We start from the raw sequence: 12,691 nt of genomic DNA, 5'->3' as shown, positions 1-12,691 counted from the left end.
ACCAGTTGCTCCAAAAAATCAGGAGCAACTGAGGCCGAAACTTGGGCCCAATATGCTTGCTGCTCATTTCATTCTTTTCCTTAGTTCTAGGCTTTTGTAAAATGACACATTAGTGGTGTTCCACTATAACTCTCCCAACACACACACTGGTGAAAGTAGTGTGGGAAGAGAGGAGTTTTGGTACTGTTTTTTTTTAAATGTTCATTTAAACTATACTATATTATTACATTGACGACGAGGTCCAACACTGCCTTTAGTGTGCCTGAGGAAAAGGATGTTTGAAGACCAAGACCTCAAACCTGGCACCAAGCTCATGGTCGACAGAGCAGTAGTGATACCCGCCCTCCTATATGGCTCAAAGACATGGACTATATACTGCAGGCACCTCAAAACTCTGGAGAAGTACCACCAGCACTGCCTCCACAAGATCCTGCAAATCCATTGGCAGGATAGGCACACCAACGTCCGTGTTCTCGCTCAGGCCAACATCCTCAGCATCAAAGCATTGACCACGCTCGATCAGCTCCGCTGGGCGGGCCACATCGTCTGTATGTCTGACACGAAACTCCCAAAACAAGGGCTATACTTGGGAGTTCCGACATGCAAGCGAGCCCCAAGTGGGCAGAGGAAACGCTTCAAGGACACCCTCAAAGCCTCCTTGGAAAAAGTGCAACATCCTCACCAACACCTGGGAATCCCTGGCTCAAGACCGCCCAAAGTGGAGGAGAAGCACCCGGGAAGGCGCTGAACACCTCAAGTCTCATCGCCGAGAGCAAGCTGAAGCCAAGCGTAGACAACGGAGGGAGCGTGCGGCAACCCAGGTACTCCACCCACCCGTTCCTTCAACTACGGGTCTGCCCCACCTGTGACAGAGACTGCAGGTTCCGCATTAGATTCTTTAGTCACCTGAGTACTCATTTTTGGTGTGGAAGTAAGTCATCCTCGACCCCAAGGGTCTGCCTATGATGACGACTATTAAATCAACTAATGGTTCCATCATATTTTCTTTTAATTCCAAAATCAGCACCAGAAAACTGCAGAATGCAATTTTGAGACACCCTTCTGATAGCTATGTATCATTTCCTTTGCTGTATTGTCAAATAGAAGCTCTGATACATGTCGTACACTTTCTGCAGATTAAACTGAAGTCATGGAGCAGTAAGAAAGAACACTGAGTTTTGAACATTACTTTGCTACTTATTGTGTTAGTAATCACTGAATGCTTCTTGTACGTTTAATTTCTTACTGATAAAGTATTTTTCATAATTTTGTTGCATCACACCTAATCTTTGGAATTCATACTAAGCTGCATTTAACATGCTGAGTTTACCAGTTATTCAAACACTCAACCTGCAAGTAGGAACTTTCTCATTTATTTTAATATATAGATTATGATGGAAGTCAGCAGAATAATACGTAGAAATGTTATCGACCAGTAACACATTGACATCACAAAGCACAAATTAAATGAAACCATTTAGGATGTTACCTGAATCTCAAGATGTTTATGTTTAAACACAATCCCATGTATTTACATTTAACTTATAAGATGCAACAAACCATAGCAGAATACTGACCAACAGTTCCACCCTACTTTTATGATTCACCCCTGCTTCATATGTCTTTAACTATCCAGGTCAGTAATCTCAGTCATTGACCTCTTCCAGCTTCCTGACTACCACCTTTTTCAGACGTGTAAGCAACCGTCATACTCTATTTGCAATTAAATTTGTATAGTCAATCTCAGTGTCATGCACCTCACATTCAGTATCCAATGCCATACAGTTTATGTGCCTCATTGGTTCCAAACCCCATCATCATCCAGCACACACTTTTCTGACATCCTTGTCTACATGCTGTTGTGTTCATACTCTGTTTGCTTGTTACAGCTCACTAGATGGGCATCAGGACCCTGCAGGAGCTATTCACAATTGTGTAATCATTCTGGTTCATGCTGGTTTGGGATACCATTTTGGGGAGTTGCTATAAAGGACACAGTGAGTTACACTTCTCCTGTTTCAGTTAGCTTGTTATTTACATACGCAAGAAATGCTATTATTGAACAGAATTTTGAGGTATTCAGCAGACTGCAATATCCACCCACTCTGGTTTTTGACCAAATTTGAAGTCATTTTCACCCTCTCCCTGGCTTTACAAATTTGGTGGGGTCCAAACCATGCTCCTTCACCTCAAGTCCCTATTTATGTTCTACCTATTCTAGCACTGATAGAATTTGGCTGCGGTGCAATACATATTTATGTTGACTAAGTGATAATTTACATGCCAAAGGTATGTGATCCAAATTAGCAACTGTTTAGCCCATCTCGCTTGACCCATTTCTGTAAACAAGTGTTGACATAAAATCTTGTTTGATCTCAAGTGTAACCTCACTGATCACAACTGTAAGTATTCACCATCTTATCAATCCAAGCAACTGGATTGGCTAATAAAGAAATTTGAATAGGGAAAAAGTGCAGAATTGATTGGTGGGAGCCTACTGGACATTAGAAATGAAATTCTGACCAGCACAGCTGAACTGATGAGGGTACATATTGGATCATATAATGTTTTGATATGAATCAATTCAGAGCATCGTTTGTATCATTCATTAACTTCACCTATCAAATGTTTACAGAGTGAAGGTGAGGTGTCAGGCACCCTCACAAATACAGCATACTGAAGGACAGTGGAGGATCTAGCACATTGGTTCTTCACATAGTATCGCAGTCTCGGTGGTGACCATTTGGTAAGGCGCCAAATGAAACTGTGGCGCTTTCCCTGATGGAGGAAAACAAATCGTCAGAAGGGCTTAATCTACTGCTCTACTCTTGTATGTTTTCTTGTGCTAGTAACAAGATGTTCCATGAATGGTTGGAGGAATGAAAGGGGAAAATACAAAAGAAGAATTTGATAAAGAACAATTAAAAAAAAAAATCAAAATATGCATAACTGCCACTATATACCAAGGTGTTCAATGGTATTCAATGCATCAGTTTGACGTAAAGCAGATAAAGTGAAAGATGCAATTTCTGACTATGGCATGAATTTGTGAACGGAGATCAATTTTATTTCCAAATTTCCATTATTCTTCATTGCTTCTATGCATTACAATATGGAAATATGACTCTTATTAAAAGTTAATTACAGATAATGACTAAGACTATACCTTAAACTACAAATTTGCCTCTCTTGGTACACAGCAAATATAATACCTGAATTTAAACTGCTGCCTACCCTATGACTGGAAAGGTACACCACAAGGAATGTTGTATACAGTATCATAAGAACATAAGAAATAGGAGCAGGAGTCGGCCATTCGGCCCCTCGAGCCTGCTCCGCCATTTAATAAGATTACGGCTGATCTGATGGCCTCAACTCCACTTACCTGCCTGCTCCCCATAACCCTTGACTCCCTTATCGTTCAAAAATCTGTCTACCTCCACCTTAAATATATTCAATGACCCAGGCGCCACAGCTCTCTGGGATAGAGAATTCCAAAAATTCATGACCCTCAGAGAAGAAATTCCTCCTCATCTCAGTTTTAACTGGGCGACCCCTTATTCTGAAACTATGGCCCCTTGTTCTATCTTTATCTTAGTTCTCAATTCCATGAGGGGAAACATCCTCTCTGCATCTACCCGGTCAAGCCCCCTCAGAATCTTATATGTTTCAATAAGATCACCTCTCATTCTTCTAAACTCCAATGAGTATAGGCCCAAGCTGCTCAACCTTTCTTCACAAGACAACCCCTTCATCTCAGGAATCAATCTAGTGAACCTTCTCTGAACTGTCTCCAATATCCTTCCTTAAATACGGAGATCAAAATTGTCCGCAGTACTCCAGGTGTGGTCTCACCAATGCCCTGTACAACTGTAGCAAGACTTCCCTACTTTTATACTCTATCCACCTTGCAATAAAGGCCAACATTCCATTTGCCTTCCGAATTACTTGCTGCACCTGCATGCTAACTTTTTGTGTTTCATGCACAAGGACCCCCCAGATCTCTCTGTACCGCAGCCTCTCTCCATTGCAGACTCTCTCCATTTAGATAATACTTTGCTCTTTTATTCTTCCTACCAAAGTGGATAACTGCACATTATACTCCATCTGCCAAATTTTTGCCCACTCATTTAGCCTATCTGTATCCCTTTGCAGATTCTTTGTGTCCTCTTTATTCCCACTTATCTTTGTATCATCAGCAAATTTGACTAATTACACTTGGTATGTTCATCCAAGTAATTAATATAAATTGTAAATCGTTGAGGCCCCAGCACTGATCCCTGTGGCACCCCACTAGTTACAGTTTGCCAACCTGAAAATTACCCATTTATCTCGACTCTCTGTTTTCTGTTAGTTAGCCAATCCTCTATCCATGCTAATATATTATCCCCAACCCGGTGAGCTCTTATCTTGTGCAGTAACCTTTTATGTGACACCTTATCGAATGCCTTCTGGAAATCCAAATACACTACATCTACTGGTACCCCTTTATCTACCCTGCTCGTTACATTCTCAAAGAACTCTAGCAAATTTGTCAAACATTATTTCCCTTTCATAAAAACATGTTGACTCTGCTTGATTGTATTATGTATTATGATTTTCTAAATGTCCTGTTACTACTTCCTTAATAATGGACACCAGCATTTTCCCAATGACAGATGTTAAGGTAACTGGTCTTTAGTTTCCTGCTTTCTGTCGCACTCCTTTCTTGAATAGGGGCTTTACATTAACGGTTTTCCAATCCGTTGAGACATCTCCAGAATCCAGGGAATTTTGGTAGATTACTTCCACTATCTCTGCAGCCACTTAAGATCCTAGGATGCAGGCCATCAGGTCCAGGGGACTCGTCCGCCTTTAGTCCTATTAGTTTCCCTAGTTTCAAGCTTAACTCAAGAACAAATTAAATTCCATTATGTTGTAAACAAACAAACGGCAAAAATAGGAAGTATTTTGAAAACAGTTTTAAATACTTTTCTTTAGAACATTAATGTATTTATTATATAACAAATAAACTGTAACTGGCACCTACCAGTAACCAATTTCAATGCTATATATTAAGGACGCGTTTATTTTGTACTGCCAAAACAGCCAACATGCTCCACCCTTTGTTTCTGATTGGTCCCCTTGGAGGATAAGCCACACCCTGAAGTTTCACAGGATGTGTTACTGGAACCGCCCATCTCAAGGTCTCATTGACTTTGCAAATTGTAACTTAATCCACTGACTTCCTGAAGCAACAGAAGACAGAGCTCCCCAGAAGACAGCAAAGGCCAGCCAAAGTCCCTTACCCCAGTCCAAGTAAATCCCTGACATTCTCTGCCTCCCCCAGTTGCGTGCTCTCTCCCTCCCCCTGCTGCTCTCTCTCTCTCTCTCCCTCCCCCAGCCGCTCACTCCCTTAGCTTCTCCCTTCCACCATCGGGCCCAGCCTCTCTCACCATCGCCACCCCCCACCGCCATCAGGCCCAGGACTGCTGCCACCATCGGGCCCAGGCCGACTGGAGGGGGGGGGGGGGAGGATGAAAGAGAGTCTAAGCCTCAGGTCCTTCTCAGCACCATGCGCATGGAATGATTTGGCCGGGAGGGGGGGGGCGGGGCTTGTCGCCCGTCGGTCAAAAAAGTGCAGTACGGGTGGGGGTGAACAGATGCCTGTCTGTCAAAACAAGTGCAGTACAAATAGTTACATCGATATATTAAACGCACACTTGAATATCTAATGTATGCTTTAACAAAGTAGTCTTCCATCAAATAGCAGGAATATATTTTTAAATGTCAAATCACTAATACAGTCATTTCAGGAATAATGAGGTGACAATACCTGTCAGAAGCAGCTTGTACTGTGGAATCCTCTGGACAGGCTTTAACAGGTAATGTTTGAGTGCCAGGTTTGCACAGCGAGAGCTCATCTGAAAGAAAACAGAAACCTGAAATTTTGTAGACAAGAAGATTCATAAGCCAGTTAATGATAGCTTTAAAATCATTGGAGCATTTTGTATAATGTATTTTGGAGACAACACAAGCTATCAAGTCTTCACACGTGATGTGTCTACTCCACAGAAAATGTAGACATTTATAGCAGCAAAATGTTACAGTTGACGTTGGTTCAAAGAACGCTTATTACCTCAAATTCTCTAACTACAGCAGCAAAGGTGGGGTTCTTCCTGCACTGTTCATCCAACAAACAAACATTCTTGTCAAACTCTTTGATATAAGTTGAATACATCTTGAGGTATGGTCCCTTCTCCATGAAGATATCAGCTATTCTCTGATACTCATCCCTATAGACACAAATAATTATTTTAATAAAGTAGAACAGAAATAAAAGCAAGTCATTTATAAAAGCAAGATAAAATTAGTAATGTAGGCAGGTAGATCTGTAGTTGGGATATAGAAAGCTGGAAATGCAAAATAGAGAAAATGCTACACCAAATTAGCAGATTCACCATGGTTCAGTGGATAAGTGCATCATGTAGTGTGGCACAGTACTATAAAATCTAAAGAGATGCCAAGTTCAACCTCTTGTCTATACTGAGCTAGCCAATCTCAACTGTGGAGGCAATGAAGACTCTCAACATTGCTCAAAACTCTTGCTGTTCAGCAACTGCTGCTATAATTGTGTGGCTTTGCAGCCAGATAATGAGAAGGTCAGACCTAACTGTGAACACACCAGAATTGTATGATTTGTTACTAACATATAAAGATTGGCTGCTTGGCCAAGGTTTCGGAGGTCACCACTGTCCATGGTAACAATGATTCCCTTACGATTAAATAGGTTAGGCGAGACAGGGTGAGACAGGTGTGCGCGATCCCATATTGGGGAACTGTATGTAAATCCTAGGCTCTATAGACATTTGAACTCATTTATCCTTAATGGAGAAGTTTCACCCATTCTCAGCTGGGTGACTAGATACAGCACCCCAAACAACCTGCCACCTGTAAGCCAGCCTGGAGCAGTCTACATGCTGGATATCTTCAACTAAAGGTGGGCTGTTTGTAAGAGGAAACAAAAAACTGTGCTAACTTCCCATCGCAGAACCTCCTTTCTAGCGCAGAACCCACACACACACACACACACACACACACACACAGATGACTGAAATAACTGCAGAATTCCTCAATAGAGTAATGACATTTGAAGTATTTTTTGGTATACCAGGTGGAATAAGAACAGGATTTAACTGAAGGTTTAATTTTTTTAAGGTTACGGAAGTGAAAAAAAGAAACACTGCGAAAGCTGGAAATGCAAAATGAAGAGAAAATGCTAAAACTATACAGCAGATTCACCAATATCTGGAGAGAGAAAATAGTGGTCAGTATTTAAGGTGAGTTTTGACAAAGGGTTTGCATCCAAAATGTTCACCTGTTTTTCTCTTTTCAGATGCAGATAGATTTGCTGTGCATTGCCAGCATTTCCCACTAGAGAGAGAGAAGAAAGGCCAATCGACTATGTAAGCTTATCCGAAGACAAAATCCTAACACAAAAAGCCCAACGCTTTTATTAAAAGTTAAGAATTTTGTCTTTGTGGGCCTCACAGGTATGCACCATGTAAGTGCAAATATGACAGAGTTCCCTGGGCATCGAAGGCAGAATTTCCAGAGCTCGAGTGCCACTTATGGCTCTAGGACTAGCGGTTGGACCAGTTTAAATCATTCCAGGGTTTAGCCTCCACGAAACCATGAATGCCCCAGAGTTGCATGGCTCGCGTGGATGGCTTACAGGAGGCAGGTTGTTTGGGGTGCTGTAGCTAGTCACCCGGCTGAGAACAGGTGAAACTTCTGTTGACTATAGATGAGTTCAAATGACTACAGAGCCTGGGATTACACAGTTCCCCAGTATGGGAATCCCACACTCCTTAAAATAAGCATGCCTTCCTCCCACCCAACTTACTAAATCATGAGGGGATGATTGTTACCTTGGACAGGAGTAAACGCCAAACTTTGACCAAGCACAGTGCTAAATGGCCTTTTCACTCTCCCCGTTTGGTTTAAAATGTTCTGGTTTTCCCTTTTCTATATTCTTTACTATCTTATGCAATGTAACCCCAAATTACTCCAACTTTCTTCATAATTAATTTTGGTCATGCTATAGATCAGATTCAAAAGTCTATACAGGTTAAGGAATAGATTTGATCTATTGTAATGCTGAAAGATTAATTACCAGTGAGCCATTCTCTCCTCTAGTTCCCGCAGCAGGCCCCGGTTTAGTTCATACAGCTGTGGCAGGTAGTACAAGATCTGGTTCAAAATCTTATCTTCAATCACTTGTTTTCCATACTGTCTCGCGGATTGGATCACTGAATCCCGGAAATCCTGTCAGAATTAAGATGGATGGAAAATGCGTAAAGCTGCCTTCAACATTTAAATCTTTTGATTTATTGGTCTATTTAATTATAGATATATGCATAGGAGTTGCAAAACTGTAACCCAATTAAAGGAATATGTAAAACTTAAAACTGAATTTTCTACCTTAACCAGCATGGTATGTGGAAATATGAAGAAAGACGTAAAAAAAAAGGGTATTTTTTCATTAAATATTTTTCATTAATGTAGATTAGAGGGCGATACGATAAAAGTGTTTAAAATTATGAAAGGATGGGACAGGGTAGATAGAAGACCATTTCCAGTTGTTGAGATTGTAGAATGAAGGGCCATAGATACAAAATTAAATGCAAGAGATTTAGAATAGAGGACAGGAGAAACTTCTTTGCACAGAGAGTTGCGAGTTTGTGGAATTCACTTTCAAGGTTAATGGTTGAAGCAGAAATTATGTCAAGATTTACGGTTAAATTAGATAGGTGGATGAAGGAAGGGGGTTGAAGAGATATGGGAACAAGGTGGGTAACTGATTTGTTTGCATGGAGGGCAAATGCTGACACACATCAGTTGAGCCGGATGACTTGTTTCCGTGTTGTGACTTTCATGTATTTCTATGCAGTGCTTTCTCGGTTTGGATCATGTTATAGACTACAGTGCTAAGTCTAAGTTCTGCCTACCAACAACAGGAATCACTCTAAAATGGTGCTTACCTACACTGCCAATAATAATTATGGAATCAGGTCCATCAATAGTTGATGACACAAGCAAATAAGAAAATCTAAATGTGATGCAACAGGGTAATGATTCAGCATGACACGGCCATACAATAACATTACAAGTATAAGGTGAATTACTTACTACCTTGTATACAAGTTAAATCCCCCAAAATGGTATTAGATGATATTAAGAAAAAGATCCAGCTGGAGACAATTCAAAACCAACTGCCTGATGAAATTTACTGTTACTGAGAACATAAAGATCTCCTGTTGGGAGAGTGCAAAGAAAAATATTTTTATCTGTCTGATCTTCGATCTGACCCCAGGAAAAAGCCAAAGGGCCATATATCCATGAGCATCTTGTGCTGGAGCGGCAAACGGCATAGCCCATAGAAAACACACTCCCTCCTGTTATTAAAATACAATTGCAGGCCTGAGCCTACAGGTGCAAACCCATTTACGTCCTGCGGGGAAGCCCCAGGAAATCTCAGTGGGATGCAGTAGAGCATAGACCTGACATAATGGGTCTCTTGTCTCATTTGCCTCAGACACGTGCCTGAGGAACACCAATTCCCAAAGTATAGGTAGAGGAAAGTTCCCCCTTGGGTTTCAAAATGGATGGATGTGTTTGCAACTGAAAAACAATATATAATGAACTGCTCAAAATTCAAAATTGGGGCTGGAAATTTTAGCATTCAAAAGATCGTAAATAGAAACACGAGGATACTAAATTGTTCTGTATAAATATAGCTTTGGATTATTTCAGGTTTTTTTCCCCATCACTGCCCCAATAAAATGTAATTCTCAAATCTTCATTTTGTATGTATAATTTATATTTTCAGCAAGTGTACGAACACACTAAAAAAATTGAAAAAGGAAAATAAACTTTTCCTTAAACTTCAAATACACTACAATTGCTATAGTTTACCATGAATCTTAAAATATTCTGGTAAATTATAGAATACAGAACATTTACACATGCAGGATTCGTGTACTAATTAACACAGTGGATCATTTGAGCCAGTCACAGTAGGTATCAATATCTGCAGTCACTCTACAGGTATCCAGTAGAGCTCCAGTGCAACACTTCCAATTCAGCTATCTGTATTAACTAGCATAAGGCACACGGAGACACTGAAAAATCGGATATATATTTAAAACTATAAATTGTTTCAATGAAGAGTTTCAAATTAGCACCAGCATGCATACCAACCTAGAAAAGTATCAAAACCTAACCAACAGTTTATAAAAACCTGACATGGCCCCCAAAAGCAGATAGCTCAAGAACAGTCCCAATTATAGGCCTCTGATTTGTGAAAACATCTTAATCTGCAGATATAACCCAATATTCATTTGTACTGGAAGAAAAAATATAAGTTCATGAAAGCTAGGAAAGGGGAATACAAATGTTGATGGCACAAAATTGGTAGTACAAACAAAGGATGTTGGACCAAGTTCATTTTTTTACATTAAAAATTATACCTCTGATTAATTGTGTATAAGAAAAGTACAATTGAATTTTCAATAGACCTTCATTTCCAAAAATTACCTCAAGTGTCATGCTCCACATCCAACAGCCCTACTCCATTTCAAAGAGCTACTTTACTCTCTACAAACCAAGTTCATAGACAATGTACACTATCCAACCCCCACCCGTTCAAAGTCATATGCTCCTCCTCCAATCTCATACTGACTGACACTCTTCTCCACCCCCTCAATTCAACTTGGCACTCTTCCCCCTCCCACCTGTTCACACTGGCACTCTTTTGCCCCTCCACCGGCTCTTCGCCTCTCTCCCTCAGTTAATTCTGGCACTCATTCTTCCACCACTCCAAAGCACCATTCCAAGCTTCTGCCTCCTTCCTTCTCTCCAGTTATCACCATCCATGCTCTCCTTTTCCTTCTTCCCTTTTGACTGTTTCCTCACTGCCCCCTCCTCTTACTAATGGCAGTGATTCCAGCGCAGAAGGAGGCCATTTCGGCCCATTGTGTCCACGCCGGCCGACAAAGAGCCACACAGCCCTTGGTCAGCAGCCCTGAAGGTTACATATAAACCTATGAACAATGAACAATGGCGGAAAGGTAAAGAGCAACGGGTCCAACCAGTCCGCCTCACACAACTGTGACACCCCTTGCACCGCAACATTCTACAATCCACCCCAACCGGAACCATGTGATCTTCTGGGAAAGGCAAAAACCAGATAAAAACCCAGGCCAATTGGGGAAAAAAAAAATCTGGGAAAATTCCTCTCCGACCCATCCAGGCAATCGAAACTAGTCCAGGAGTTCACCCTGGCCGTATTCGATTCCCTGCAGTACTTACCATCGTATCTGCACTACACACAGCTTATCCAGTCTAATCTCACTTACCAGCTCTCGGTCCGTAACCCTGCAGGTTATGGCACTTCAAGTACCCATCCAAGCACCTTTTAAATGTGGTGAGGGTTTCTGCACCCACCACCCTTCTAGGCAGTGAGTTCCAGACCCCCACAACCCTCTGCATGAAGAAGCCTCCCCTCAAATCCCCTCTGAACAGTCCACCAACCACCTTAAAACTACGCCCCCTCGTAATTGACCCCTCCACCAAGGGAAATAGGCCCGTTATCTACTATAGCCAGGCCTCTCAAAATTTTGTACACCTCAATGAAGTCTCCTCTCAGCCTCCTCTGTTCCAATGAGAACAAACCCAGCCTATCCAATCCATCCTAATAGCTAAGATTCTCCATTCCAGGAAGCATCCTAGTAAATCACTGCACCCTCTCTTGTGCAATCACGTCCTTCCTATAATACCGCGACCAGAACTGCATGCAGTACTCCAGCTGTGGCCTAACCAGAGTATTATACAATTTAAGCATAACCTCCCTGCTCTTGTATTCTATGCCTCGACCAATAAAGGCAAGCATTCCGTATGACTTCTTAACCACCTTATCCACCTGGCCTGGTACTTTCAGGGATCGGTGGACAAGTACTCCAAGGTCCCTTTGTTCATCTACACTATTAAGTGGCCTACCGCTTAATGTGTATACCCTTTCCTTATTAGCCCTCCCAAAGTACATTACCTCACACTTCTCCAAATTAAATTCCATTTGCCACTATTCTGCCACCTGACCAGTAGAGTGATATCCTTCCGCAGTCCATGACTTTCCTCTTCATTATCGACCTCACAGCCAATTTTAGTGTCATCTGCAAACTTCTTAATCATACTCCCTATATTCAAATCTAAATCATTGATGTATACCACAAAAAGCAAGGGACCCAGAACAGAGCCCTGCGGAACCCCACTGGAAACATCCTTCCAGGCACAAAATTTCCAATCATTTTCCCACCACTGAGGTTAGGCTGACAGGCCTGTATTTACTCGGACTATCCCTTTCTCCCTTCTTAAACAAGGGTACCACATTAGTCCTCCAGCACCCTGCCTGAATCCAAAAAGACTGAAAAACGATGGTCAAGGCCTCTGCTATTACCTCACTCAACAGCCTGGGATGCACATCATCCGGGCATACGGACTTACCTACTTTCAAAGCTGCTAAACCCCTTAATATCTCCTCTCTCACCATGTTTATTTCATCCAAAATTTCACTCTCCTCCTTGATAACAGTATCTGCATTGCCCCTTCCGGATCTCCTCCTTGATTTATCGACAAGTAGCTGTTTCCAGTC

General features: G+C 41.6%; 1 protein-coding gene across 5 annotated transcripts in view; it reads right to left on the bottom strand.

Annotated features, from left to right (window-relative positions):
- The window catches only part of fgd6 (FYVE, RhoGEF and PH domain containing 6), a 156,362-nt gene that overhangs the window by 84,153 nt on the left and 59,518 nt on the right, over positions 1-12,691 (bottom strand). For all 5 annotated transcript variants that reach the window (XM_070897670.1, XM_070897669.1, XM_070897671.1 and 2 more), the window contains exons 6-8: positions 8,156-8,307; positions 6,119-6,275; positions 5,816-5,903 (exon numbers count right to left, since the gene is read on the bottom strand). In XM_070897670.1, the coding sequence (XP_070753771.1) occupies positions 5,816-5,903; positions 6,119-6,275; positions 8,156-8,307 (397 nt within the window). The remainder of the gene's footprint in view (positions 1-5,815; positions 5,904-6,118; positions 6,276-8,155; positions 8,308-12,691) is intronic.

The sequence above is a fragment of the Pristiophorus japonicus genome, chromosome 13 (genome assembly GCF_044704955.1).
Source record: "Pristiophorus japonicus isolate sPriJap1 chromosome 13, sPriJap1.hap1, whole genome shotgun sequence".
NCBI classification, from domain to species: Eukaryota; Metazoa; Chordata; class Chondrichthyes; family Pristiophoridae; genus Pristiophorus; species Pristiophorus japonicus.
Note: the sequence above shows the minus strand (reverse complement) of the source record. Positions and strands in the feature narration are given on the sequence as shown.